This window comes from Annulohypoxylon maeteangense (genome assembly GCF_022496945.1).
Source record: "Annulohypoxylon maeteangense strain CBS 123835 unplaced genomic scaffold GGS22scaffold_13, whole genome shotgun sequence".
NCBI classification, from domain to species: Eukaryota; Fungi; Ascomycota; class Sordariomycetes; order Xylariales; family Hypoxylaceae; genus Annulohypoxylon; species Annulohypoxylon maeteangense.
Window position 1 is genome coordinate 547,189 of NW_025953260.1, and position 27,899 is coordinate 575,087.

Here is a 27,899-nt window from a genome sequence, read left to right on the forward strand (position 1 = left end):
CTCTCTCACAGGAGTAACAGGATGATTTCTCATTTCGGTTCATTTAAACCCCTATATAGCTGTGACTTGCGTCCTCTACTCTATGAGCGGTATATCCAGCAACTAAGCAAGCTACAAGCAGACAAGACCCATGAAACTTATCGACCCATCTACAATCTCATCCCTATACGCCGAATGAATCAATTTTACCCCGGGAAACCCAGACACCATTGCCGATTTCGAAACGACAAGCACCCACCGAATCCCCTTTTTATATCCATCCTCATAGACTGTACGAGGACACATAATACTAAAACCCATTAGCACACACACACACACAAACAACCCCGCCACCATGGCAAACACCAAGGGGGAAACGCAAACCAAACTCACCGTAACAACCGAGTCCTCCGCGCCGGTATCATCATACTGCGGGACATAAACATACATAATCAACGCATGATCGTCCGCAAAACACGCAATAACGCGTCCCTCCAAGCGTCCCACACTAAGCACCTTACTCCAATCCTTGCCGTCGACACGAACCGTAGCCCACTTATCCGGGCCGCCCTCACGGAACTTCGTGCTGGGGTGGTCTTCGAGCGGACAAGGCAGCTGCGCGGGGTCGAGCTCGGGGTTCTCGAGGCCGGCCCACATGCTCTCGACGTCGAGGGTGTCGGTGTTCAGACGCAGACGCAGGCCGCCGTGCATGTTTGCGCTGAGCTCGAGTTTAGGCGAGGCGGTGGAGGCGGAGCCGGAGGGGCGGGAGGCGAGTGCGAGTTTGGTGAAGCGGTCTGAGATTGCTTTGAGCTGCAGGAGAGGAGGGAGCTGGATGTGTACGTCGGGCTCGCGCACTTTGGGCTGCATTATGGTTTCGACGGTGTCGGGGTGTAGGACTCGCACTGGGATGTCCTGTGTGATTATCTTCTCGCGCTCGCGGTGCAGGTTTGTTTCTAGTGGCTCGTGAGCGAACACGCCATCGTCGTCATCGTCATCGTTATATTGGAGACCTGCGACGTTTGCGTTGGCGCCGCCAAAACGAGCTACGCCTTGCGGTTGAGCTTCCTTGTTTGGTGCGGTGGTTGTGGTGATGGTCATGGATAATACGGGAATTCCATCTTTCTTCGTGAGGCGAATTGATGCCGAGACGCCGTTAAGAGCGGACTTTAAGGCACGCTGGAGAGGGCCTAGAGGAAGCTCAAGGTTGATGGTGTTGTTTGGCTCTGCAGATTGTAAGGCATAATTGTCGAATATGAAGTCCATAGAAAACGAGCTACCCCTTAAGTGTTAGAAAGGAGTATATTAACATAAGAGCCAAGGGTTACGAACGCCCAGACTTGTGAACCGGTATCCGGAATCACGGTGAAGCGTACGGTCTCATCGTCAAGACGGACCCAGGCAATCTTCTCAAGGGACGAGAGGGCAGCGACAAGTTCTAGTCAGATTAGACGCACGTCCGTATTATAGGGCTTATGGCGCTATTCTCAACTCACTTGAGAATGTGCGTATATTCTTGATATCCGATCTGAACCTCATCTTCGCATTTTCAGGCTACAACGCGCCGTGTCCTCGGCACGAGTCCGACAGGGTTCTATCATATAAGAACACGCGACAAACGACGCGCAAACAATGCAGATGCAAACGCACGTTTGAAATATGATTTATGAGAAGTCTAAACCAATGATTTCACATGGAAGTCAGAAGTCAGCACCAAGTCACCGCATCGATTGGATTAGCTTAATCGATAAGATAATAGACCAAGATGCCTAATCCTTAGCTTGTCTATAGTGCGGGGTAAGTATAACGAAGCTATCCCTGGCGCCCCATCGAAGCCCATCCAGCTTTCCGTTTAGGGACCAGAAACCCAAAGATTACGGAAATCGTACCCCTCCATCTTGACACTATCACCCCACTACGCCGGATCCTAACCCCTAACGAAATAGTGAGAGTGGGAGTACCCCGCCATCATCATCATTGCTTCAGCTTCAGCCGTAGATGCCTTCACGCCTTCCACGCCTTCCGTAAATAAGGCGGTAATTCGGGAAAGAAGCATCATAGACTTCGTATGTAGTAAATTAGTAAATTCGTGACATGGCCGTCCTTGCCTACTTGACCATGTACCTAGAACCCCTTAATGCAATCGCGATCCATAACACACAATCCATAATCATCAAAGTGAAAAGAGCCCCTTTAAAGATGAACCTGAACCTTAGCCTAAGAACTCCATAGCTTCATGAACGAGCTGTTGTACCATCCAGCCAGCTGTAGACCCAGACCATCCATACATGAAGAGATTCGTAAGAGAGGCCATATCGACCCGGTTGTCTGTCCATCCATCTATCCCTCCAGACTCTATCATCATGCCATTGTTCTCTCTTTGCTTAGCTTCTCCCCATCACATCCATCTAAACGTACCCCCCAGCACTCATCTCCTAAATACTCAACCGTCTCCCAAACCCCCCCGGCGGCGGCGTCCCCCTCCTCCCTCTCGTCGCCGCGCCACAGAAAACACTACTCCGCTGTCTCCCCCCTCCCTCCAACGGATCAAGCCCAACCTGCACCACCGTAGCACGGAACGTATTCGCCCCCGATCTCTTCAACCCCAACCCGGGTATCATAGCCTTGATCGCCGCAGCGCCGCGGCTCCCAGAGCTCACCCCAGAGTCCCCCGTAGCCTGGCGTCCGCGCTCGCGGATCCGCTGCATGCGCGCGTCGAAGTCCGCGTTCTCGGCACAGGTGCGGCATTCGCCGACCGTCTGCGCAGTCCGCCGATTCAGATCCGCGGGCGGCGGACGAAGCGGATGCCCCGGTCGCCGGGTGAGGCGGCGGCGGACCTGGCGTTGTTGGTGGCGCGGCGGGCTAGGAGGGGGCCGTGGAGCCGTCCAGTCGAGACTGCTGGGGTAGTGGTGCATCGAGGCGAAGGGCGGTGGTGAGATGAGGTGGCCGCACGGGTGTTTGGCAGTCGTGCGGCAGATCGGACACGACGGGTTGGCGGTTTGGTCGCGGTTTATGGATTCCTGCAGCCAGGTCTGGATGCAGTGCGTGCCGAAGCGGTGGCCGCAGTGCAGTGAGGTCCAGGACTCGATTATGCCCTCGGGGTTGGCGAGGCCGACGGGGTCGTGGCATATGGGACATTCTTCTGGGGGCTCGGGGGCGAGGATGCGCTGTTTTTGCTTTATGTCGGGCTTCTTGGCGGTGGTGGTGGCGTTGGTGGGGGGGTTTGTGTGGTGGTGTTGATGTTGTTGATGGGCTGAGGTGATGGTTGTTGTGTTAGAGGAGGAAGAAGCGTCGTTGGTGCTTCGCCGCGAGAGCAGCTTCTTGAGAAGCTTCAGGCTGACCTTGGGTAGCGGCCTCATGGTGGTTGGTCGCCGATTGGAGAGGACCGGGGGATGGGTGTTGTAGGTGGAATAAATAAGGTTGGTTTTGGGAATTGATTATAAGAACGGGAGGAATAGGCGGGATGATGATGGAGAATTGAATTGGAAACAAGGCTCCAGCTGGTGACCACAAAGCCTGCCTGAGGTTACTGTAGAATTGCGGCCAGGTAACTTGTGTAAGTGTTGTTTTGGGTGACGGGACAGTCTGAATAACTACCCCAGGTACGCACTGGAATGGGCAGAATGGCAAGCGAGCTGCAACCACAACCACAGTAGACACACAGTCAGAATTGGGGAGGATATAGCTGTTAGCCTGTTTCGGCTTTTGGCTGGGGAATCCGACCCAATCAGCGGGACGGTAGGATTAAGAGGCGTCCTTTGCTTTTTTAAAACTGGTCTCAGTTTATTTTTCTTATTTTCCCTTTCCTGTTTGCTTCAAATGTTGTGTCTGACGTCCTCGTGCGCGGCTTAGTTTTGACCTTGACGAGAACCGGGAACGTTTAGGTCCGGCGAATCGGTAGGATACGTCAAATACCTCGATTACGGAGGAATGATCAAGTATGTAAGAGACGAGACGGGGACGATAATTGCTAGGGATAAAATGTTGGGAGGGAAATCCCTAGCACAGCCCATCCAAATCACGTCCTAATGATGTGATCGAAATGATTCAGATACGGTTGCGGGACGTAAGTCGATTGGTCGTTAGGGGTTGTGTTCTGTGTTTTGTGTCCAACTCGCTCGATGACTACCAAGGTATGCGGTCCCAGAAACGCAGCCTCATTTGTGAATCGGGATAGGCCAAGGCAGAATGGAGAGTCGGAATCCTCCTCATGCAATCAGAGCTGACTTCCGAGGTTGTGGAACCTTTTTGGGCTCGAATTTCTTGGAATTAGTTCCAAGGTTTAAAAAAGGAAGATGGTCAAGAGAACCAATCGTTTTATAATTTATCCAGCCCAGGAACAGATCTTATAGGGTAGAAGATACAGTGTGAAGGTATGTATCTTCCTCTCGTTCTTAAGGTTTCTTCTTCACGGTATCGAGAGTCTAGAAAGTGTCTAGAGAGTGTCTAGAGAGTGTGGCTTATACCAGATACAACTTCACATCAACAGTTAAAATACCTACACAGTACCGTCCGTACCTTGGTAGGTATATGTATAAAGTGCCCATTGAACAATAAACTGACCAATGTCCACTATCCACTGTCCACTGTCTACTGGCTATTAAGCAAAAGCTAGCTCCACCACCCTTTACTTAGGTATGGCATCATGTGCACTGGATTGTACCGGATTATATCGTAGTAAGGGTTACGCGAGTACTCGCAAGGCAGATAAGCATACTCATGTGCGTCTTTTCTTACCCTTTTCGAGATGGCCGAATTCGTGATGGTTGCCGGGATGCAAGATAAGGCTTGGAATGTGATTTCGGCCACGTGCAGACAAGGCACGATTGGATTCATTAGCACATACATATGTGTACATATTGCACATATTGTACATATTGCACATACATATGTACGCTGTATGTCTAAGTGCCTACCGTCCATGCATCATGATAGGTATTAGACGCGGACTGCGGGTATCTGGGCACATCACCTAGTAAACCTTGGCTCATTCCGCATGCGGTCTCGACGATCCAATCCCTTTTGAAATTCCACCACCTTCCGCGCCAGCCTCCCCGTATATAGTAGCCTACCGATGGATATTATTCGTAAATCCGGAGACGGAAGATGAGAATGGCGTTATGTTTTCAAACAGTACCCAATATCCATTAGATTCAAAATTAGACGCGGGGTTTTAAATACAACATCGTGTGCTAACCATTTATCTTATTCTCGTTTTCGTCCCTTCTAAGTTTGTTAGTCTACATGTAAGAGAAATAGCGTCAAGTTTTAGCTAGCGAAGTAGTTCTGAAGCTTTGTTAGTCTTCTCATAGCCTCCATTTCGGCTTGCTTCTGTTATCTTTCGAATCACATGGGTGTATCTAAGAATGCGGCTATACTATGTAAATGGTGTCATGGCTCAATATACCGGTTACATTCAATGTCCGGTTTAAGTTAGTGAGTATAAGTTTAGATGAGGCTCTATGAAAAGAGAGAAAGCGTTCATGCTTGTCTCGGTATCGTGTCTACTATAGAGTGCCTACCTAACAATTAACATCGGGAACCCGGTACAAGGAACTACTTAGATGATTACCAACATATTCAAACTTCTATACACTGCGCTTAAGATAAGACATACCTAGATACATATTAGAGGCGCCTTCTCCTTACCTAGGTACCTACCTACTCACATAGGTAATTATGACCCCTATTCTAGTAGTCTAGACCGATCCCGAAATATCCATTACAACCTCGTTGCATCAAGAAAATGCTGGTGACAGCAAATCGGAAATTATCTGTTTGGCATGCAGAAATCATCCGATAAACGAGTCGAGACAGACCATAGCACTGGATACCATGGCGGAGTTGGTACTTAGCGGGTTTGCTTAAGCATCAAAACATCTGCTCGTGATTACCAAAGAGGTAAGCAGTAGCTATTCCCTAGATAGTCCGTGAGGAAGACTGAGCAACAATATTTGTTGATATCGGGTATGTTAGTTAAGATGTATTGATCAATCCAACAAATTCAATAGAGTCCAAGTTGTCGTTCTTAAGACGTCCATGTATCGCCTCAATTGAGACGTGTAGGCTGCATCTCGAAGATGAGGATCTATTCAAGACTCCAAACTCACTAAATATGGTTACAAGATCCTGCCAAGTCACGTTCGCTCTGGTATAATCCATACCCAATCGAACTATGACTGCTTTTTGATTCAGCCGTTCCCCAATGTTTTTAGCATTCGAACAGCAATGTCCTATGTCCCAGGAAGAAAATGCAATCGCTCTAAAATCATGCCGCCAAGTCTAACCCCTGTACTAATTAACGACGAGAGGCGTACTACCGTCTAACACGACGTGTATTATCGTCCTCCTCGTCGCTATCATCTCGGAAGCCTTCTTCTAAACTATACTCCTGATAGTTAGCCCTTGTGTCCTAGAATGAAGTCTGCGGTTATTCAGAAGGAAGTGTCCTAAACCTACTCTCTGCTTAACCTTCGTATACTATCTGTGTGTACCGGGACATGTGCGTCTAATGATAGTGCATGTCGGCGATCATCATCCACGTCGTCTAATTCTTCGCCTTCTTCGGAGCTGAAACTTAGGTTAGAAGCATCATCGGCTCCTACTACGACACGATCGCGCGAATTGAATCGCCATCGCGATGGCACCAGCCAACGAGCCATTGCGTCTTGAACTCTGCCGCGTAAAGTCGAGGTGTGGTTTGATATCGTGTCGAGAGGAAGGTATTGGCTATATCGAGTTTGGTAATGCCGCCATAATGGAACGAGGAGATAATTGGATAAGAGGAAGAGTATTAGGGAGATGACCGCAGGTATTATGAGTGTCTATAGCCGTAAGTTTCTTGACGATTGAATACAATCCCGAAGTGAACACCTACCTTGACTACAGAAAGTGTGGAGCCCATGGTGTCGGCGGTGTTATATTATGTTCTCCTATTAAAAGAGCATGGTAGAAGGCTAGTTGATACTTTACACCAAGGGATATAATGAGCAATGCGATCAAGGCGTATCGGCCAGAATTACAAACGCAATCTCAAAGCCTCCCATGCAAAGTACCAAGCTGGTTTGATTCCAAAGCTCCCGTCTATAATTATCGCTCGTGGAGGCTAGAGGCGCGACAAGATGACAATTGTTCGTTCGTTCGTTCGTTCGTCCGTCCGTAGGGGTCCAAATCGTACGACACTATAATCGAGCGCGAACAAGTTATTGCAAGGCTAGAGAAAAGTATAGCTCTCCAACGCCAAGTAGAAGCTCACTTAGAGCTTGTCTCTTGTCAATTGTATTTTGTAAGGCTGAACATTGAGTACGGAGATGGTTACGTACGCGCAGTTGCAATTCGGAACATCCATGGATCTTGCTTCATATATGTGCTTACATAAGTTAAACCCGTCTATTTCGGGGTTCCTTCGCTACTTCTTCATTGGTTAAAGTTGTTGGCGGCCAGAGCCGGGACCGTTGACTCACGGACCACATGGGGTACATGAAGGGTACATGAATCTGCAAGGTTCGCAATTTGAAGTTCGCTGTTGCGTGACGACGATATTACTTTAATTACATACTTTATTTTGACTGAATAATATATTGCAGGTATTAATGCATGAATCGCTTTTTATCAATAACAAGAATATTCATATTACGGCCCCATCGACCGGTTGTGTATTGGTTATGGAAAGTTGGCCCCAAATGTATGCAAATCAACAAGCTACGAAGAATCAATGGACCCCCAATGTTCATCCCAAATCCTTCAAATTGGTCTCCAACTGTCCAATAAGGCCCGATCCCCTCTTCGACAGCGCCGAGGACCAAAAAAACGGAGCTGAAAGCGTACCTGTATGCAACCCCTATTCTGCGCATCGGCTAAAGATCATCATCAGCTAAGAGCACTCGTACAGTAGCGCCCTACCACTCATCCAAACATTTATAAACGTCCACAATCCAAGAGGTGACTATCTACAGCGTACCAAGTGACCAACCTTGGACAGCTGGAGTACCGACGCAATAGTGCTAGGATGAGAGTATGTCCGTGTTGCGCCAACCAAGTTTTCATTCATACCTCATACCGGCTCATACCAAGTACGAATGTATCATATTAGTACACACTCTGGAGCCTGCGCACTTAACCCAGGTTGGTATGTAGGTACGTACGTGTAAGACTTGACTTGCAAGTCTTGGGGTCTGGGACTCTGGGGATCCAAGGCAACCTTAGATCGCATCATTATCACCATCGTCGTGTTGGATCTCCCAGGGGTTTATGTTCCACTTCAAGTTTCAGAATCGTCCACACCTTTCGACGTCCCACCGGCACGGTTGTATCATGGGATTTTTCGATAGCAATCGGCGATATCCCGCACCGATTACACAACATGAGATGTGTGCTAGGGTATACCATTTCAAATTTTGTCATACGTGAAACAAAGAAACAATGAGGGGCTTTTCTAATTAGTGTTACAGAATATAGCACAGAATACAGGATATATGATGAATACGATTGATAGCGCTGGAGATGCGATTGATCATTCTTCATTACGTGCTTAAAGAGTTATGGACAGAAATAGAACTTTAGTCGTTTGTCATTATAATTACAGTAGCCACGTTGTGTAAAGACACCCCTGATTCCTTCATCCTGATTGGAGCTTGACTGATCCCAACTGGACCTGACTCTCGCTTTAAATTCAAATTCGTACAGTAAGGTACCTGCTAGTACTACCACTAGGTACGCGCTTATCGCAAATGGGAGATGGGGGGTGTGAGTCTTGGAGGGAAACGGCGACATTAGAACATTTTAATTGTATTTTAAATGTATCTTAAATGCACTATATGTACCCTCCATGTTGCAGCAAGTCGCATCCCACCCACCACAACGTGCTTGGTACTATGTACGGTATGCACAGTACCTACCGCGACATTGCACAACTGGTCGACCTTGCTTCTGTCAAAGTCTCATCAATCGGCAAACCTCCTTTGAGCAGCATTATCACATTTCTCGATAACCTTCTCGATTAGCCAGAAGCAACCTAAACCTTGGAACTTTCCTTTCTACCCTAACCACTTTCTCTAAATTCGATATTCGATCATTACACAACAACGGCAACGACGTCGATTAACCATTGATGTGGGAGTATTGAGGTTAGAATTGTTGATTGTTGCATTTCATGTAGTGTTTTGTGTCTTTCAGTTCTATGTTGTACGTATACCTACCTACCTATTTTATTTTACCTATTTTACTTAGGTATTTTACCTACTGTATACCCATAAAGCCAGCGTCTCCGATGTCTCTTGGGTCCCCCCCTTTCTCTGTCGCGCATTCTTGTCTTCCGACTCCTTTCGAGTAAATTGGTCAAGATTGGTCAAAATTGGTCTAATTGACCAAAAAAATACTAAAATACAAAATACCTAACCCTTATATCCTTGCATGGTCTATACTGCTTCAACTGCTTCATCGTCAAACATCATGCTAATCATCCACTACCCGCTTATGCAGGTCTTCACCTGATTCCAGATTTACAATTTCAGTGTGTATATTCCTTGCGAAATCGATCTTCCCTGCTAGAGAGCACGATGCAATTCATTCGACGCCTTCAACATCCGATACATTGACGGCAGGAATCCGATATCCCACTTAAAAAAGACTCGAAGAATTCGATTGTTTCTTTTCGCCTGATTCCCAAACTCGAGATTAAAACGTACGAGAAATTGGTAGATAAAATTAATTATTGTCAGAGAGTGATCAGAGCGCTTTGCGTCTTAGCGCGCCCTCTCCACCGACGCAGCCATGTCGTCCGCTGGGAAGGGCTTCTTTTCTAGGAGTAAACATAGGAGTGATAAGAGACATACAGGCAGCGAGGAAGGACGTTACCTCGCCTCTGACCAGGAATCCATTATATCGCGAACTTCTCGACATGCTAGGGCCTCGTCGATAATATCCGTCGATAGACCGGTGTCTCCTGAACCCGGCGTTAACAACAATGCCGGTGTCATTACCGCAATTCCGTACGATAACACACATTCAGACCAGCGGAGCCCCATACCTGTCGAATATCTCCCTCGAGGCGAGCAGTTACCCGTGGGCCGAGAACCTCTACCGCACCAGTTGAATAAAGCGACTGCCGACTTCCACCAGTATCCTACCTTTGATGCGAAAACACTTTCCACCATGTCTGGCGTGTCCGGCTCTCACCTCTCAATCTCGCGCCCAACCACTGGTGCTAATAACATAACCATGGCGTCTACAGGCCGACAAACTCAATTCCAACAATGGGGTCCAAATTCGGGAAGTCTAGCACCTCGCGGAAGCACAGCGTCTTCGATGACGACGGGCACTTCTTATGGTGAGAGATGGGATTCCCTACCAGGATATGGAATGGCCGGCTACGGCAGGACTTCCAGGCAAAGCGACCAATCCAGCATATTTTCAGGTAAAGGAGTATCCCCTAATAATCACACAATCAAACGCTCATCCAAAGCAGCACTGCCTAGTGCAACATCCCAGAGTTCCATTGCATCACACCCCTCGAGTAGAGATTCCCATCGTTTAACTAAGCTTCCAGGGTCCCCGGGTCATCTTCCTCCTGGCGTCGGCGGTGCCGCCGAAGGTCCTTCGTTCACCAGACCGGAAGACGACAGGGTCACTGAGCAGATGTTTTACGAGTTGATGGTCAAGCGAGGATGGCACAATCTACCCGAGCAAGCACGACGGCAAATGCAGGCCTACCCGCCGTCGAAAAAATGGACCCTTATTTACCAAGATCGCCTAACGGAATGGCAAGGTGAGCAGAAGAAGAGGCAGACAGCGAGATCGGGGCAGTATTCGGACATCAACATTGCCGCATCCTCCGACGAGGAGGGCTCTCCTGAGTGGTATGTACGAAAAGTAATGGATAATACTTTGGATTTGAAGGGCCTCGGTAGTCTCGAAGTCAACTTACGAACTCAGCAAATTGGATGGGTGAAGCGTTTTATCGAATGTCAAGGGCAGGTAGCTCTCACCAACGTCTTATTAAAGCTCAACCGCAAGAATCCCGTAGGGCCCGCAGTCCCGTCCGACGCAAAGGCGAACGATAAAAATCTCGATAAGGAATATGATATTCTGAAGTGTCTGAAAGCTTTGCTGAACAACAAATACGGCGCCGATGATGCCCTCGCCCATCAGCAAGTGGTCGTAGCTCTCGTCACTTCGCTCATATCGCCGAGGCTCACAACCCGAAAACTCGTCAGCGATGTTTTGTCCTTCTTGTGCCATTGGGATGGGGGCGAAGGGCATCTTAAGGTCATCCAGGCTATGGATGTCGTGAAGAGTCAGCAGAACGAGAATGGCCGGTTCGATGCTTGGATGCGACTCGTCGAGGTCACGGCAGACGGGCGTGGGAAGATGGGGAGTCTCGTGGGAGCCAGCGATGAAGTCCGCAGCGGTGGTATCGGCATGGAGAATCTCCTAATGGAATATGCTGTCGCGACGCTCATACTCGTCAATTCGATCATCGACGCGCCAGAAAATGACCTCCAGCTTCGCATGCACATCAGGGCGCAGTTTGGCGCTTGTGGGATCAAGCGGATCCTAACGAAGATGGAGGCGTTCCAGTACGACTTGATAGACAAACAGATCGAGCGATTCCGTACCAACGAGGCTATTGACTATGAGGATATGCTCGAGCGGGAGAATAGCAGCATAAAGGACAGCATCGAAGGTGAGGTTAAGGACCTCAACGACCCTGCCCAGATTGTCGACGCTATTCAACAGCGACTTCAAGGCTCTAAGACGCACGACTACTTCATATCGGCACTGCAACACCTGCTTCTAATCCGAGATAACGATGGAGAGGAACGGTTGCGTATGTTCCAGCTCGTCGATTCGATGCTTAGCTATGTGGCCATGGACCGGCGCTTGCCGAACATGGACCTCAAGCAAAGCTTGAATTTTACTGTTCAGAATCTCTTGGACAAATTGCATACGGATTCTGAGGCCCGCCAAGCCCTAGATGAGTCTTTAGAGGCTCGGCAGATTGCTGATGCTGCTATGGCAGAGCGGGATGAGATGAGAGCACAGCTAGAATTAGGTGCGGATGGTCTTGTAGCTAAGCTTCAGAGACAGCTAGAGGAACAAGCTCGCTTCATCGAGGCGCAAAAACGTCAAGCAGATGGTCTAAAGGCTGAAATCGAGAACATGCAAACGGTTCGTGCGAAGGAAGCGCAACGAAACGAGCTAGAGACAAGAGAACTTTACCTTATGCTCAGGGATGCTCAAGATGTCGCTGCTTCACAAGCTGTCAAGAGCAGCGCTGGAAGCAAGATAGCCGATGAGAACCCCGTGCAGATGCCGGGTATCCTGGATCGTGAAAGGCTTATGGACAGACTTGCGATGCAGCTCGAACGGCAGAAGACCCAGTATAAACTTGAAGGTAGAGTCTGGGGCGAGACAATTGGCCCTTCGGATCGCTTGCGTGCGCTCCGTGAAGAAATGGATGGCTATCCAGATACCTATTCAGATGGACCAGATGGTTCAGGGCTCCCGCCGCCTGGTATGGCTACTGGCATGCTTGGCACCGTCAACCGCCACACTCGACTTTCAAGAAAACCCGTTAATGGACAGCATGCCGACGAGGGCGCCATGGAGGGAGATGAGGACATTGTATACGAGAAACCAAGAGTCGTCGAAATTAGGAGACCCGTCATGGACCCCAAACAAGCAGCCAACTTCCTCAGTGAGATTCACGCGAAGGGCAGGAAGGACGAGATCAGTGATTCTGAAGAGGGTGACGGCACGACTACTGGTCCCTCGCACCCAAGTCTTGAGTCACAATCGCCCATTACTCCAAACGAGATGGAACCGCCTAAGATCCAAGTTAGCGACACAACCGCTCCTCCGCCTCCGCCCCCTCCTCCACCACCACCGATGCCCGGCCAACTCCCAGGAGCACCCCCACCACCACCTCCTCCGCCCATGCCAGGCCAGATTCCGGGCGCTCCTCCACCACCGCCTCCCCCTCCTCCGATGCCAGGAATGCTTTCACCCACGTCCGCTGCGGGTGGTCCTCCTCCCCCTCCACCGCCGCCACCTATGCCCGGTATGCCCGGTGCTGGCCCACCACCTCCGCCTCCGCCAATGCCTGGTGCCATGTCAGGTCACTTCCTCTCTCAGCAAAATAACTTTGCCCCGGCCCCGACAATGGGTCTCCCTATTGTTAGACCGAAGAAGAAGCTCAAGGCCCTCCATTGGGACAAGGTCGATACCCCCGAGACAAGTCATTGGGCGGCGCATGCTCCTTCTGTGGAGGAAAGAGAAGAGAAATATGCCGAACTTAGCAAGAAGGGTATTCTCGATGAAGTGGAGAAGTTGTTTATGGCTAAGGAGATCAAGAAGCTTGGGGTTGGAGCCTCTAAGAAGGATGACAAGAAGCAAATCATCTCCAGCGATCTTCGGAAAGCTTACGGTAAGAACGACTCTAGGAATATGTTGAGAATTTTTTGGATGCTAACTTTACTTTAGAAATTGCTTTTGCCAAGATGTCTTCGTATTCTGTAGAGAAGATCGTTCAGACGATCATCCATTGCGACAAAGAAGTTCTCGATAACCCTGTGATCATGGATTTCCTGCAAAAGGACGACCTATGCAACATTTCGGATAATACCGCGAAACTCATGGCGCCGTACAGCAAAGATTGGACTGGTCCCGAAGCGAACAAGGAAAATCGCGAGCAGGATCCGGCCGAACTAACTCGGCAAGATCAACTTTACTTGTACACTGCCTTTGAGTTACATCATTATTGGAAGAGCAGAATGCGGGCATTGGCGCTGACACGAAGCTACGAACCCGATTATGACGAAATCAATGAGAAGATCCGTCACGTCGTCTCGGTATCAGAGTCGCTGAGGGATTCCGTTTCCTTGATGAATGTCCTCGGATTGATTCTCGATATCGGTAACTACATGAACGACGCAAACAAACAGGCGAGAGGTTTCAAACTCAGCTCGCTTGCCCGCTTGGGTATGGTTAAAGATGACAAGAACCAGTCGACACTTGCGGATCTCGTTGAACGTATCGTACGCAACCAATATCCCGAATGGGAAGGCTTTACGAATGATATCCAGGCAGTCATAGCTGCACAGAAAATCAACATCGAGCAACTCCAGGCGGATGCCAGAAAGTATATAGAGAACGTCCGCAACGTACAGAGGTCACTTGACAACGGAAACCTCAGCGATCCTAAGAAGTTTCACCCTCAGGACCGTGTCTCGCAAATCGTCCAGCGGTGTATGAAGGATGCTCGTCGGAAGGCAGAACAAATGGCGTTATACCTAGAGGAGATGATCCGTACATACGATGACATTATGGTATTCTACGGCGAAGATCCCAAAGATGATAACGCCCGTCGCGAGTTTTTCACTAAGCTGGCCATGTTCCTTCAGGAGTGGAAGAAGAGCAGAGACAAGAACGTCCAATACGAAGAGACACGGCGCAGGAATGAGGCTAGCATGAAACGGAAACATGCCCAGCTCAGAGTTCAAGGGGCAGTGGAGAGTGGCCCACCATCACCGGCTTCTGCTGGCGCAATGGATTCCCTGCTGGAGAAACTACGCGCTGCGGCTCCCCAGACAAGAGATCAGCGAGACAGGAGGAGGCGCGCACGTCTAAAGGATCGTCACCAAGTTCGCGTCGCTTCAGGCCAAAAGATACCAGACCTCAACGAAATACCCGAGGCAGAAGCCAATGTCCACCCCGAAAGCACCAACGGCGCTACAGATTCTGACGCCAATCCTCTCAGCCCTGACCTAGTCTCACCTACCGAGGTTCCCGAAGAGGCGGCAGAAGACGATGGTCTGGCTCAAAGAGCCGCAATGCTATTACAAGATATGAGGGGCGGTGATGGTGCAGAGGATGAAAATCCCGAGAAGAGGGATAGTTTGAGGAAGTCGGCAGCGGAAGAAAGGAGATCTAGGCGTCGGCGACTAAAGGGAGGTTCCGGCCCAAGCTCAGGCGCCGCTGACGACGATGGAGGAATCAAGAGCCCTATACCCGAGGAGCCAGCAACGATTCCGGAGGAATAACAGAATACGGCACGACATGGAGTTGAACCGGAATCTCGTTGCTTCCGTCTACCCAAACGATACGATATATAATGTCTACAATATATTATTGACTCACCTCGAGTGAGGGAAGAGTGTACGAATCATCCCCGATGGACGAGAGCTACGACGCAACTGTAGTAGAACACTTTGAGCTCATGGGTCTTTGAAGGATTTAAAGGCTCGTATACTATATAATAGCTGGTTCAAGGTTTGGGTCATCGAACTGGCACTTGCCTTTGCTCCGAATGGAGAGCTACAATGGGATCAATACATAATATGCATCCGACCCCGACTCACCATCACACACACTTAAGGGTTAACGAACCCTTCTCATTGGCCATTACTATTTAGCTTCAGGAAACAGATGTCTCGCAACGAGAAGCTACCTACCGCCTCATAAGGCCCAGCAAAAGAAATCCCTTTACGTCATATTCGATTCACAATCCATTGGACCTTTCAGACCAGATGAGTCAAAAAGGCAAACAAACATTTCTTGGCAAGGTTCTAGTTGTAGTGTGTAAGACAGACAGTCAGGAGTCAGGCCGTCCGAACCTTTTTCTATGTCGGATGGGCTAAATAAGGGGCGGATACGTCAGACGGCGAAGTCAGGAAAAAATGAGTGGAAAGTGGAAAGTGGAAAGGGGGCTCGTCGAAGAGAAGAGAGACGGGGACACGTCGACCACAGCATCACCACCACTATGTACTTAGACCCTGTAGTTTCTACGTGGCAAAGGAGACTTAATAATTTGCTTCTTGCTATACTTACCTACTTGGGTCCTTTTCCTGGTAGTGTGTATGTATATTTTTGTTATTGCTTGATGTGAGGGTTGATTGCGATTGTGACTCTTTGGGTGTAGGCTGACCTGCTCGTCGTGGGATATAAGCTTTATAGCAGCGCCATCCTTTCTTACACATCAACTATATATGCGTGTGGATGAGTATATACATAAGGGTGGTTGCTAGTGGTAAGCTATGATGACATTTTCGTTTGCCATATTAAAGTCATCAAAGGTAAAGCCTGTTTGATTATTCAATGTAAGAGCTTATATAGATATAGATTCAACAGACCCTACTGATAGTCCTCCTTTCACACGAATTAGTTCATTTTATAAACCATCACTTATATATAATCAACCCCCTGGCAACGCATATTTCTTTCCATACCTTACACACATACACATGTACAAGTGTTGGGAAGCTTCTAGCTTACGGCCGTCAACAGCAGCTATAAGTCCCTCCCAAGGCTCGAGCTTACATAATCGTCGCGTGCCGACGAAATACAACGACACGCGATAAGCAACAACTGCCACCAACTCCAAGACGGCAAAATAATGTTTCCTTCAGGTGCAGTACCCGGGGTCTCTCCCGACCCCAACTCCGTCGGAGCGGTCTAGCGAGGAACATTGTTATGATACATCCTTTATAGACCTGTCATTATCCTTTAACCAGCCTCGATTCTGTTCTCACGAAAGGCAAATGAAAGATTACGGTTCTACGTGTATTGCAAAAAGCTAAATTCCTTGACAAAGAAAGAATATCACCCTCTCCCTCTTCACCGAAGAGACATTGGCGAGAGTGGCGAGAGTGGCACCAGGGAAAATCTTCTCGAAAATCGACATCCGACAGGCCTTCCACAAAATTCGTCTTACAAAAGGCCCTAAAGATCTTATGATGGGGAAATATTCTCTTCATATGCTTCGGACTCATTAGGAGGCCATTTACTCTTCGGCGCTACATTGACGACACATTCAGAGCATACCTGTTGGGTGTCAAGCATCTCCATGTATATCCACCAAGCGAGCACCTGCGTTATTTCTCCTACTGTACCATATCCCTCTTAGAGATGCGGACTTGTCAGAGACACCGGACAATCATCTACATACCCGGTCTTATCACCAATTCTATCGTGTTTCTTACGAAAAACCCTTGCTAGCCAGGCTTCCATTCTTGCGCCTCTTCGACAAATGATAAAATATGGGAGCTATTCTAAGGAGCGAGTACCATTCTACCTACGACGTACAAAAATAATGAACAAGGACCAAGACAACGTAGCATAGCGGTCAACCTACAATATGTCATAGGGTATTTCTTGGTTGGTGAGTTCAGATGATATCTTGTTACTAGTTTCCTTGGACACCTACTAATCTTCTATGGAAGTTGCTTTAATTAGTCGCCGACTTTGCCCTAATCAAAAACCTGCGATTCACCATCTTTGAACATCTCGTCCCAACCATGAAGACGCCGCTCCAGAAGCGTGTCATGCTGAACGAACCACAAATGCTTCGGAAATAACAGACTTCAACAATACACACCTGGACCAGGATGATTTTTACCGATTTTAGGAAAGAAGAATATCCTGATGCAAACATCTCAGATGGCCACATTACCCATCCGAACGTCCAATCTCTTTCGGCGTCGGAGATTAACGGCCACAAAGGAATCCTATCACCCATTCCCAAATTGGAAAAAGGGGGACGTGAGAGACCCAAAGTTGTGCTCGGGAGGGCACAGATACTTTATATGGACTTATATATACTCATCTACCCATTACATCGATCGACATCAACCTGTCCAATACTCCAACGAGACTCACGAAATGGATTTGTGCTCTCACCATTACATAAAGTAATGGGAACCTCTTGGACACCAGCATACTACGTCCTTGGAATACACAATTCACAACACTGTCTGCAGTATCTTTCCCCCATGATAGAGTCACTGTCTCCAAACAGAGACTTACTAAACTATGAGTAGCTCAGCCGGGACGATCGGTCGATCTTGGCGCCAACCCCGAAGCCATACCCGTTCCTTGACATTATCAATTACTTGTGGATTTTGTCACCTTTCACGGTTCTTCCCTGTTTCTTTCCTGACGCCTCGCCTAGTCATGTACAAACCAACAATCCTAATCCAAGGCATACCGTCACGGTGTCGTGGCGGTGGTGTTCTACTTGCGAAGTCTCTAAGCCTAACGCGATAAACTACACGATATGCAATCAGGGATATATCGCCCGATTTCTCACGGTTAAGTGTCCGGGGAGCTAGTCGACTAGACCAGCAAGATGATGATAAAAGTGACATCCAGGAGAAGAATGTTATTCTTAAGACATCATACAACAAAGGTGTCTAACCCTTTCTAACCAGTCATATAGCTACCATTTTAGTAGCGACTGTAGTCGGTTCACTTTAATCCACGAACTGTACCTATGCTGCAACTTCCAAGAGACGATAGCGGCCGCCTCAAGAGACCTTTTCTAGGCCTGCATACCTATTCAGGAACACTTATTAATCAAATCGATTCCATAAAACGGCAACAGCAGAAGCACCTTCGAACACACCTAGCGGACGGATTCCGAGAGCAATGGTTCCACGAAATATCGTCTCCCTGTACCAACTCTTTATTCTTTATAGCATAAAAGCTCGATCACACATGGGCATACATACGCACATTTTCCACAAAAAAGTCATACCCTCAGCACACTACTACCAGCGAAGTCTCATTTTGGCAAGAGGTGGTACAGAAGAAGGATGATGTGGCTTCTTCTCACCGACAGAAACCGCCTTCATAACAGGTTCGGTTTATTTCTATTTAAAAGTGAAAGGAGCTCATATATTGTGTTCTCTCCAAGAACACCCGGAATATATTGCGTGGTGTAAATTTGAAAACCACGTGGAATAATTCCTTACCTAGTTAATAAACGGGAAACTAGGCAGCACTTGGCACGGGCAAAGCGTCGGGCTAGCAATATCCAGACATGACTGGGGCTTTAATGTGGACGAGGCTCCATGGAGAAAGCCGTCGATATAAGTAAGTAACATCGCCTTTGTAGGCAAGGAACTGAGATACTTCGCAATGAAATACGAATTCCCAAGTCCTACCCCGATTCAGATAGATAATCAAAATAACTATTCAGATTTCAGAAGTGTCTCCACGTATATGTCCACCCAACTTAACCAAGCCACCCCCATCAACCCCTACAATCCCATCACACCCCCCTAAACAGCTCATCCTCCTTAACAAGAACACCCCTATCCAACTCCCCCTCCCCCACGCCCCTGATCCCCGAAAGATGCAGCGTAAGTTCCAAATCCCCCAGCAAACTCCTCAACACATGCGCAACGCCCTCCTCCCCTCCCAGCGCAAGCCCATACACATACGGCCGTCCCACAAGACACATCTTCGCCCCCAGCGCCATCGCCTTCGCGATATCCGCTCCACATCGAATCCCCGAATCAAACAGAACCTCTACCTTCCTATACCCACGCTCACCCCCCTTCCTAGCATTCACCGCCTCAACAGCCGCCACAACCCCCGGCAACGCCCCCAGCGAGCTAATCCCCCCATCAGCCTGGCGGCCGCCATGATTACTCACCACAACTCCATCCACGAGCCCGGACTCCGCGATCTGCCGCGCGTTATCCGGGCTTTGTATCCCTTTCAGCACAATCGGGCCGTCCCAGTGTTCGCGCAGGAAGGCGATGTCGGAGAGGGAGTGTTCGGCGCCGGGGAAGACGATGCGGGTCCATTCCGCGGCGGCGGCGCTGAGGTTTTGGTCTATGGGGCAGCGGTGTTTGCGTTGGAAGTGGGATTGGAAGACGGGGTCGGTGAGCCCGATTGCGATGCCGATTTGGTCGGAGCGGAGGAAGGGGTTGTAGCTTGTTACTTAGCATTAGCAACCAGGTATCTACAGCCTCGGGGTGAAAAGGGGAAACCTACCCATTATCCATATCACAAGGCCTCCACCCCAGAATAAACGTATCAAGCGTAACAACCAACACCGCAAACCCACACCTCCTCGCCCTCCGTAACATCGAAGCCGTAATATCGTCATGTTCCCTCGCCGGCCAATACAGCTGAAACCACCTCTCCGCCTCTCCCCCCGCCTCCTCCGCCCCCGAATCACTAGCCTTCGCCACTTCCTCGATACTGGTGCTACTAGCCGTACTCATAATAAACGGCACCCCCTCCCTCGCCGCCGCCCGCGCAGCAGCGACTTCCCCGTCCGGGTTCATGATCTTCTGGACCCCGACCGGCGCGCACGCGATCGGACACGTGAGGTTGCGGCCTAGGACTTTGGTGTTCAGGTTAGGGAAGACGTTCTTCTCTCCATCCCCATCCCCTTTCACTTTCCCTTCCTTATTCCCGTCCCCATCCGAACTATCACCGAGTCCAACCCCCAGCCCCAACCGCCTCGGCACAACCCCCCACCGTGAAAAAGCCTCTCTATTCCGCCTCGCCGTCTCCCCCGTTCCCGCACACCCAAGCACGTACCCCCTCGCGTCAGCGGACATGCGTTCCGCGGCTAAACGCTCCCATTCTAGGGGTTTGAAAGTGAAGGGTGGCCGTTGGTATTTGAGCCCGCGTTGGAAGACCTGTTTTTCGTAGGCGATGGGGTTGGGGTCCGCGTGTTTGAGGATGTTGGGACGGGCTTGGGGGTGATGTTGTGTTGACATGTTGGTGTTGTGTAGGTAGGTACTTTAAGTTTAAGAGGTAGGTAGGTTGGTAGGCTGGTAGGTAGTAATACACGGTGAAAAATGTACAATATAGAATAGAAATGTCTAGACAGTATCTAGGTAGGTAAGTATTATCGTAGGTGAAGGAACACTTACTCGTTAAAGAGTCAAACTAAACAGAACAGAGCAGCTTCCGTAGCACAAACGCCAAATACGTCATCGACCATGCAAGGACTCAGCTCGAGCATATTCCCACGTCTCCATGATGTCACATCCAGAAGCCTAAGCAAGAGTATCTTTCCACATGCCCGGGAATAGCAGAGCTGAGAGGTGCGCGTTTTCTTATTAGCTAGTCGAACACAGTTTCCCAAAACCGACCGTCCCAATTAAACACCAGAACATGATCCAAACACAGGTATTCGTAGTCTCACAACACCCCAGCCCAAGCGGCCGGTCAGTTTATTACAAAATCGCTAAGTCTATATAATACAGGTAAGTAGTTGTTCGCGCGCCTCATGTATCTCGAGCGTCGGATTCTTTCCTTCTTTTAAGAAGCAACGTATGTGTATGTATGCGCCTGCGCCGTTGTGCCGTCCGGTCTCGTTCCAATCCGTTCCATTCGAATACACTTTGTGTGTTTCTCTCTTCACACAACACGAACCGGCTTCATCATTATCTATGATATCCATGTTTTTCGTCTTCGTACATCCTCCGTTGAGGGAAGTTTACCGTACATCTTATTTCGCCATCACGTCGACGTACCGGCCCGATTTCCTTCCCTTCTTGGCTCCTCTCCTTACGGATCCCGATCCCGCCGCGCCGAGCAGATCGTCGATGCTACTAGCGTTACTAAGGCTCGTAGTCGGCCTGCTGGGCGGTGCGTTGATGGGTCCGCCCGGAGCGCTACTAGTGCTCTGGTTTGAAACGGACCGCATCATCATCGGCGGGGCGCCGGGAACCAAAAGACTTTCCGTAGAAGCCTTGCTTATTAAGGCGGGTGAGGGCGTAAGTCGAGGAGGGCCGGCAGGAGGAATACTTAGTCCACCAGGAGGGGGAGGAGCAGATGTAGGACCTGGTGGCGGAGGAGTGCCCGTACGGGAAGCGGATCTAGGAGGTGGCGGTGTCGCCGCCTTAGCAGGAGTATTCTCGGCTCCTGGCTTCTTGTTCACCCAGCGCTTTAGGTCTGGATCATACACGAAGCTGCTCGCTTCGCCTAGTTTAGCTTTGATAGGCTTGTTGGCTTGGTCGAGAGACTCTTTCTTGCCACCGCTAAACCATCCACCAAATCCCCAGCCTTTCTTGGCTGCCTTTGCTTCAGCAGCACGCTTCTCTGGTATATTGTTAGCATCGTATTAGTAATAGAAACGTTTAATGCTCACCTTCTTCCTCTGCAACTCTTCGGACCATCTCCTCGTTCTCCCGATCCTTGTCCGCCTTGCTCTTCATACTAGGGATATCATCGTCATCGTCATCCATAAAGCTCTTTTTCTTAGGTTTAGATTCAGCATTATCATCGCCGTCGTCATTAGAAGGGCCAGGCTCGTAGGATGGCGGCTCAAAGCTTGACGGCTGGAACGAAGGTGGCTCGTATCCACCTGAAAAGCCTTCCGTTTGCATTACTGGTGTTTCAAAGGTCATAGATGGCGGCTCATATCCGTATGAAGATGGTTGATAACCCTGGCCTAAACTGACATTTGCTGTAGCTTCCGGCTTCAATTCAGCAGCAGGTGGGCTTTGTGGCTGAGAGCCATTGACGTTTGGAGACGTCTGTGCGGCGCCATATGGATCGTAACCGGGGAAAGAAATACCGATCCCCGTGGGCTGCGGAGCTGAATCCGACCCCCGAGAAGCTGGCGCATATGGCGAGGTTTGGGACGCCACTGGCGCTGCAGGCTGATAAGCAGAAGCAGGAGAGGAATTCGTTTGAGGGGCATAAGGATTTCCGTATGCGGATTGCATGTCCGATCCACGCCTTGGCGGCAATTCTAACGAGCTTCGGGACATTTCGCCTGAAGTTCTTTCCATCGAAGATCTAGGAGCCGGATTATAGGGATCATGGGGTGTCATCGGCGCGTATCGTGAAGCAGCCTTCGTGGCTGGCGCGGTAGGTGACGGCCCGCCATTTCCGTATACCTCGAAATTAGAGACGGATGGGGAACGACTGATCGTCGGTGTGCCACCTGCAAGGCGGGCAAAAGGGCCAGATTCGGCACCGGCATCACCCGACGCTCCGTTAGCAGCATTATCATCATCGTCGCCAGCGACAAATTTGTTGAATCGGCTCCACATATTAGTAGACACCTGGTCCATCCTGGGTTTAGGGATCCACGAAGAAGACTCTTCTTTTGGAGCCTGCTTCAGCCTCTGCATAAGATCATCCACGGCTGTCTCAAGAACAGGGTTGAAGTACGGGGATTTCTTCGTTTGTGCCACAATGGCGTTATAGATGCTTTCGCAGTACGCCAAAGCCTTATCTCTATACCCGTATTCAGCTAAAGTCATAGCATGTTGCAGCTTGTATGCGGCCAAGTGCGAGCAGCTCTGAACAACGCTTGTGCTTCCAGCAAGAAGTAGTCCGTATTCATATACTTCGCTTAGCTGCAGGGCCTCCGTTTCCTTGGCGAATTGGTCAGCCTGGCGACGGTGATCGGCTCCAACGAGGACAAAGTTAGCATTAGGATCATCGAGACCTCCAAAAACGGCGCAATTCCTAGCAAATATGTAACAGATATGAGCTGCTTCCGCTCTTCCATATCCAGAGAGAAGATTACCAAGCGCCTTCAAAGCCTGTGCATCACTAAAGCTTCTATTGCTCAGTATTAAACCGAGTGTCTCACGCCATTTGTCTAATCCTGCCAGCGCATCCTGCGACGCCCCAATAGAAGCGGAGGTTGACATTAGCTGAAGACCTGCTCGTGCATGAACCGGGACCAGTTCGTCCACCGACTCTTCGAAGTTCCCGGATAGAACACCATAGAGGGCAGCGAGTGATTCGTTCCCGCGACCGGGATGATTCACCTCCTTCTTGATGAACTCCTGAGCAACCTTCTTATACAGATCAGGACTCTGCATCGCATTCGAGATAAGCATCGCGTGGCCCCAAAGTCTCTTATCCACCGCGGCCCAAACCGCCTTCTCTCGATCACCAGATAGCAGGTGGTGCCTGATCTGCTCGGTGACTGTAGAATCGACTGCGTCTGCCTGCATGCCCGTGACTGGTGAAGAAATGCCGGTTAGATCGACCCCAGTAGAAATCGCAGATGCAAGTTCCGGATTGTCGGTATCAAGGCCAGGGGTGATGACCTCCATAACAGCCTTATCTACCGTAGGGTTCCCTTCGAGAAGACCGTCGTTTTCCACAAAGACCCGTAGAATTTTCCACAGTAGTACTCGTTCAATGGCCCTCTTGTCTTCGTGTGAGACTGTCTGATGAAATGAGACATTCGGAAGGTTACTTTCTAAACCATCGATGCCAGCGGACAGCCATGCCAAAGTTTCCTTCTTCTTTGATTTGCTCTTCAAAGGGCCTGGGAATTTGGCTAGGCGCTCTTCCAATGGTTGGATATCTTTGATATGCTTAACCTTCACTTCGCCCGGACTACGCACAATCATTGGCAATGCCTGACTTATGCCGTACCTAGGAACGTCCGTAGGGAATGAAGTCACAAGCGTTCCTCCTACGCCCCAGCTAACCACTGGTGCTCCTCGCCACCTTTGCAACGGATCCAACTCTCGGCCGTCGGTCGGTGGGACGAGATTTAAATGCTGAGACATGCCACGAGCTCTTACAACGGGTGCAATTCCGTTCACTCCCGGCATCTCACGAGGTGGGGCTGTACCCTGCACAGAAGAGGGTCGAGGAACGGAATCGACTGGTTTCCCGCTTGTTCGGTTACCATAGACTGCACCAGGCGACTGGGTTTGTGGTCGCGGTGGTGGCACGAAATTAACCTCCTTGTGCTGCACAATCGGAGGCGAAAGAGGAACGTAACTCGATGCCGAGCGTTTAGGAGGTGACATTGCGCTAAAAGCAGGAGAGCTCATAAGAGGCGGAGTATGCATAGCCTGTCCCGGACTATACCTCGACTCGGAAGAAGGCTTAGGGGCCGTGGGCGGAGACCTTAGCAAAGATGGTTCCTCTTCGACTTCTTGCGTTGGTGGCAATGAAGGAACTCTAGTAAGACGAGGTTCATACTGAGATGAGCTATTTCGACTTAGAGACGGAACTTCGCCATTTGGACTCGGAATCGTCTTGTCATGCGATACTTCGAAATGAGAATGGGCTAAGGGGCTAGAAGTTCGCGGCTGGTGTGCTAGGATTGGAGGTGGAACAGCGGTATATCCACCACTAGAAGAACGAACGCTAGATGGGGCGGGCGAGTAGCGGCTGGCAGCTGGCGGGGGGTGTATTCCGTTTACTGATAGCTGAGCTGGCGCTGGAGAGTACCTGGAGTTTGCGGCGGGAGGGGGGATTGGCTTGGGGGGCGACTGGGACTGCAATGAGGCATAGGGGTTAGGACGCTCTGGGGGAACTAGCGATGCAACACCAGTTGCCTGGAGTTGAGGGGAATGTGGCGGAGGTAGAGGATGCATAGTTGGAGATCCTTGAAGTTGCCCGTATGGGCTTTGCTGCGGCGGAGAAAGAGGGTTGTTGTGTCGTGAAGCAGGCCGCGGTTTCGACGCCATAGGCAAGTCCTCAAAGAAGCTACCCTTCGACTTCAGCTGAGGAGTTGCCTTTTGTGATGGCGGAGGCGGAGGTTGACTCGAGTGGCTTGAGCTAGGAGGTGAAAGACTTGCGCTCGAACCGCCAGATGGCGGTGGTTGATAATTCATACTCGCGCTTCGTGGAGGACCGCTCGGTGGTGCTAACCCCGAAGACGCCTGAGTTGCCCGCGGCAGTTGTTGCAAGCTAATCCGCTTCTTCGGCGGTTTAACGACTTCCATCGGGAGGTCATATGGAGAAGTGTAGCCACCCTTAGACTTATCGGCGAAACTCTGAGCTTTAGATATAGTAGGCTTCGGGGGAGGCTGTCCATACCCACCCATTGCTGGGGGAGGAGCTGTCGCCGCAGGGGCATAGGACGGATATTGTGGCTGTATTTGAGAAACGGCTGGGGTAGGTGCGTAAGGATTTACAGGCGGTTGTGCAGAATATTGTAGATTTTCGGGAGTGTAACGTCCATTTAAACTTGCCGAATGAGGTTGGGTAGCCATATTATTAGGTTGATATGTAGAAATTGCAGGTATCGCTGGCGTCTCCTCGGTCGTTTCTTCTAAAAATCCTTCGTCATCGCTCCCAAAGATTTCTGCCGGGTCGAGTTCTCTAGATTCGTTTATCGAGTCCAAAAAGTCGTCGTCGTCGTCGTCAAAAGCAGCCGCCCACTTAGCGTCGATATCTACGCCGCCTGGTTGAGTACTGGGTTGAGTACTAACTTCTTCCTCTTGTTGGGGTTTAGAATCACCGTTGACAATATCCCGAGAATGCGCGTCTGATATGACCGGTGCTTTCGGCGCAGGACCGTCGATCGGAGTCGAAACTTCTGAGTCTATAACATCATCGCCCATTGCCATAGTCGAAGACTTCCTAAGTAAAGTCCGGTCAAAAGCGCCGTCTCCGTCTAGTTGAGAATCCCCTTTACTAACTTGGTTGAAGAAGTCGTCCCCTTCTGCGGCATCATCTTGCGTAAAAGCATCTCCAGGATTCGAGCGATGAGGTTCACTATATCCTTCTGCGACTTCGGCATGCTCTTCATTTTGCGGGATCAGCGGAAGACCTTCCTCGAACCGAGCATCTGATTCCTCCTCTTCGGCGCCTACGAGATCCCCACCAACGTATTGTGGGAACGAACCCTCGGCTGGACTAAAATCCTCGGTGGCGTGATCGTGGTTAAAAGTGCTGGTAAAATCGGATTGTGCGACCAAATCGGCATGAGAATCGTCGTTTTCCAAATCTTGGATGATATCTTGAGCCTGAGTCGAGGGAGGCGGCTGTTCTATAAGGTCTTCGGTCGCATCTTCTCTATGTGGCACAGCAGGGAACGAGTTCGTCCTATCACTTGGAGGCATGAATTTGAAGGGGTCGGTATCTGTTCGCTGCAGGTTCCACTCCGTATCCTCGTCATCACCAAAGCTTACTTCGTGGGACACGGTACGCGCAAACGAGATTCTACTCGAATGTTTGGGCAAGTTACCCGTTGGTACCGATTCTGGTTGGGCAATGTCGTCTTGGTAACTGGATTCGAAAGTATCATCGCCCTGTGGCGCTGGTTGCGCTGGAGCGGGCGACGGGTCCGAAAGGTCCCACGCAGCAGCTCCGGCGTCATCATTATCGAATTGGTCAAGAAATGCGCCATCTTTCATAGGCTGAGCGGGAGATCCTTCTTCTACTATATCCGTATTTGGCATATTTTGATTTGAATGATCCGTAGTGTGTTCCTCGATAGCCTTTACTGGCTGATCCCGCGGCTCGTCGAGCTGTGTTGTTGTTGTTTGGTGGCTGTCGTAATTAGAGAGCGGCATCTTGGCTGGATGCCACGTCGCACTTTGGGTATCCATCTCGGAGTACAATTTATGGCGAATTAGACAATCATCGAAATGGAAGGACCCGAAAGTAGAAAATAGGAAATGGTACTGTAAGATCGGGACACGTTAGTTTGGTGGTTATACGATGTTTTGGTCTCATAGAGTAGCTATAGACGAGATCGCATGCCAGATATTGGCTGATCGGGATTCGTATCGGTGGTATAGGGGGCAGAGCAGCAGCGCGCGTGCATTAACAGCCTTAACAATTCTAAGGACCTTAACAACTCTTTAACGACCTAGGCACCTGCGCTTAGGCATGTAACAAGGGATTTGAATGAATCGCATTCAAAAGTAAAACTGACTCACTTATACAAGAACAAGTAATAAAGTAGTACTCTCTGGTCTTTTTTTGCTACAGGCAAAACTCCATTATTGTTTTAGAAGAGCAATTGCATGCTATGCTTCTGGGGAAGATATGAAGGTTTGGGAAATTGGCAAGAGAAAAATGAAAGTTGAGGCAAAGTGGCAGATCCACTCTCTCCGGTACATCCAGTACATCGAAACCTTGAACTCTTTTAGGATCGTCCGTTGATACACTGGACCTTACACTGGACCTTTCCTACCCTTATAATCCCTGCAATCCATGTAACCCATGTTATCATGCATCGAGCACAGGCCACGCTAGTGGGTATTAGGTTTAGCGGCCGAACAAAATAAATGACATAACCACGATGGAATATCTGGAACATTTGAAGACAGCTTGTCCCTATCTTCGAGCCTTTTCGTCTTTTAGTAGACAGATATCCTGCATTCGATTCCCATATTCCATATTAACCGACAACTCATCGCATGCCGAATATTCTCCTAATTAAATGAGATATTTCG

The 27,899-nt window shown here is 49.6% G+C and overlaps 6 protein-coding genes across 6 annotated transcripts; 1 reads left to right on the forward strand and 5 right to left on the reverse strand.

Annotated features, from left to right (window-relative positions):
• Positions 1-14: 14 nt before the first annotated feature.
• Positions 15-1,694, reverse strand: GGS22DRAFT_168050 (Hus1-like protein). The gene is made up of 4 exons (XM_047962080.1): positions 1,473-1,694; positions 1,309-1,414; positions 373-1,252; positions 15-289 (listed from the first exon to the last, which is right to left on the reverse strand). The coding sequence occupies exons 1-4, from the start codon at positions 1,513-1,515 to the stop codon at positions 263-265; spliced, it is 1,056 nt and encodes a 351-aa protein (XP_047817011.1). The 5' UTR covers positions 1,516-1,694; the 3' UTR covers positions 15-262.
• Positions 1,695-2,411: 717 nt separating this feature from the next.
• On the reverse strand, positions 2,412-3,335 carry GGS22DRAFT_190491 (uncharacterized protein; the record flags this gene model as incomplete). The annotated part of the gene is made up of 1 exon (XM_047964987.1): positions 2,412-3,335. The coding sequence occupies one exon, from the start codon at positions 3,333-3,335 to the stop codon at positions 2,412-2,414; it is 924 nt and encodes a 307-aa protein (XP_047817012.1).
• Positions 3,336-5,972: 2,637 nt separating this feature from the next.
• Positions 5,973-7,298, reverse strand: GGS22DRAFT_168053 (uncharacterized protein). The gene is made up of 3 exons (XM_047962081.1): positions 6,854-7,298; positions 6,436-6,800; positions 5,973-6,359 (listed from the first exon to the last, which is right to left on the reverse strand). The coding sequence occupies exons 1-3, from the start codon at positions 6,878-6,880 to the stop codon at positions 6,293-6,295; spliced, it is 459 nt and encodes a 152-aa protein (XP_047817013.1). The 5' UTR covers positions 6,881-7,298; the 3' UTR covers positions 5,973-6,292.
• A 2,449-nt stretch (positions 7,299-9,747) lies between these two features.
• On the forward strand, positions 9,748-15,017 carry GGS22DRAFT_190493 (uncharacterized protein; the record flags this gene model as incomplete). The annotated part of the gene is made up of 2 exons (XM_047964988.1): positions 9,748-13,402; positions 13,459-15,017. 2 exons carry the CDS (start codon positions 9,748-9,750, stop codon positions 15,015-15,017), a joined length of 5,214 nt encoding a protein of 1,737 aa, XP_047817014.1.
• Positions 15,018-19,024: 4,007 nt separating this feature from the next.
• GGS22DRAFT_195388 (putative FMN dependent dehydrogenase) lies at positions 19,025-20,625 on the reverse strand (the record flags this gene model as incomplete). Its single annotated transcript, XM_047965658.1, has 2 exons — positions 19,756-20,625; positions 19,025-19,694 (listed from the first exon to the last, which is right to left on the reverse strand). The coding sequence occupies exons 1-2, from the start codon at positions 20,490-20,492 to the stop codon at positions 19,025-19,027; spliced, it is 1,407 nt and encodes a 468-aa protein (XP_047817015.1). The 5' UTR covers positions 20,493-20,625.
• A 204-nt stretch (positions 20,626-20,829) lies between these two features.
• Positions 20,830-27,529, reverse strand: GGS22DRAFT_168066 (Sec23-binding domain of Sec16-domain-containing protein). The gene is made up of 3 exons (XM_047962082.1): positions 27,381-27,529; positions 21,872-27,122; positions 20,830-21,822 (listed from the first exon to the last, which is right to left on the reverse strand). The coding sequence occupies exons 2-3, from the start codon at positions 27,045-27,047 to the stop codon at positions 21,230-21,232; spliced, it is 5,769 nt and encodes a 1,922-aa protein (XP_047817016.1). The 5' UTR covers positions 27,048-27,122; positions 27,381-27,529; the 3' UTR covers positions 20,830-21,229.
• Between the last annotated feature and the right edge of the window lie 370 nt (positions 27,530-27,899).

Coding starts and splice junctions, on each gene's coding strand:
- GGS22DRAFT_168053 (XM_047962081.1), bottom strand. CDS start 6,880: ATGGGCTCCACACTTTCTGTAGTCAAG. Junction 6,801..6,853: donor CCACACTTTCTGTAGTCAAG/GTAGGTGTTCAC, acceptor TTACGGCTATAG/ACACTCATAATACCTGCGGT. Junction 6,360..6,435: donor ATACGAAGGTTAAGCAGAGA/GTAGGTTTAGGA, acceptor TCAGGAGTATAG/TTTAGAAGAAGGCTTCCGAG.
- GGS22DRAFT_168050 (XM_047962080.1), bottom strand. CDS start 1,515: ATGAGGTTCAGATCGGATATCAAGAATATACGCACATTCTCAA. Junction 1,415..1,472: donor GAATATACGCACATTCTCAA/GTGAGTTGAGAA, acceptor TAATCTGACTAG/AACTTGTCGCTGCCCTCTCG. Junction 290..372: donor CGGAGGACTCGGTTGTTACG/GTGAGTTTGGTT, acceptor AATGGGTTTTAG/TATTATGTGTCCTCGTACAG.
- GGS22DRAFT_168066 (XM_047962082.1), bottom strand. CDS start 27,047: ATGGATACCCAAAGTGCGACGTGGCATCCAGCCAAGATGCCGCTCTCT. Junction 21,823..21,871: donor AAGAGTTGCAGAGGAAGAAG/GTGAGCATTAAA, acceptor ACAATATACCAG/AGAAGCGTGCTGCTGAAGCA.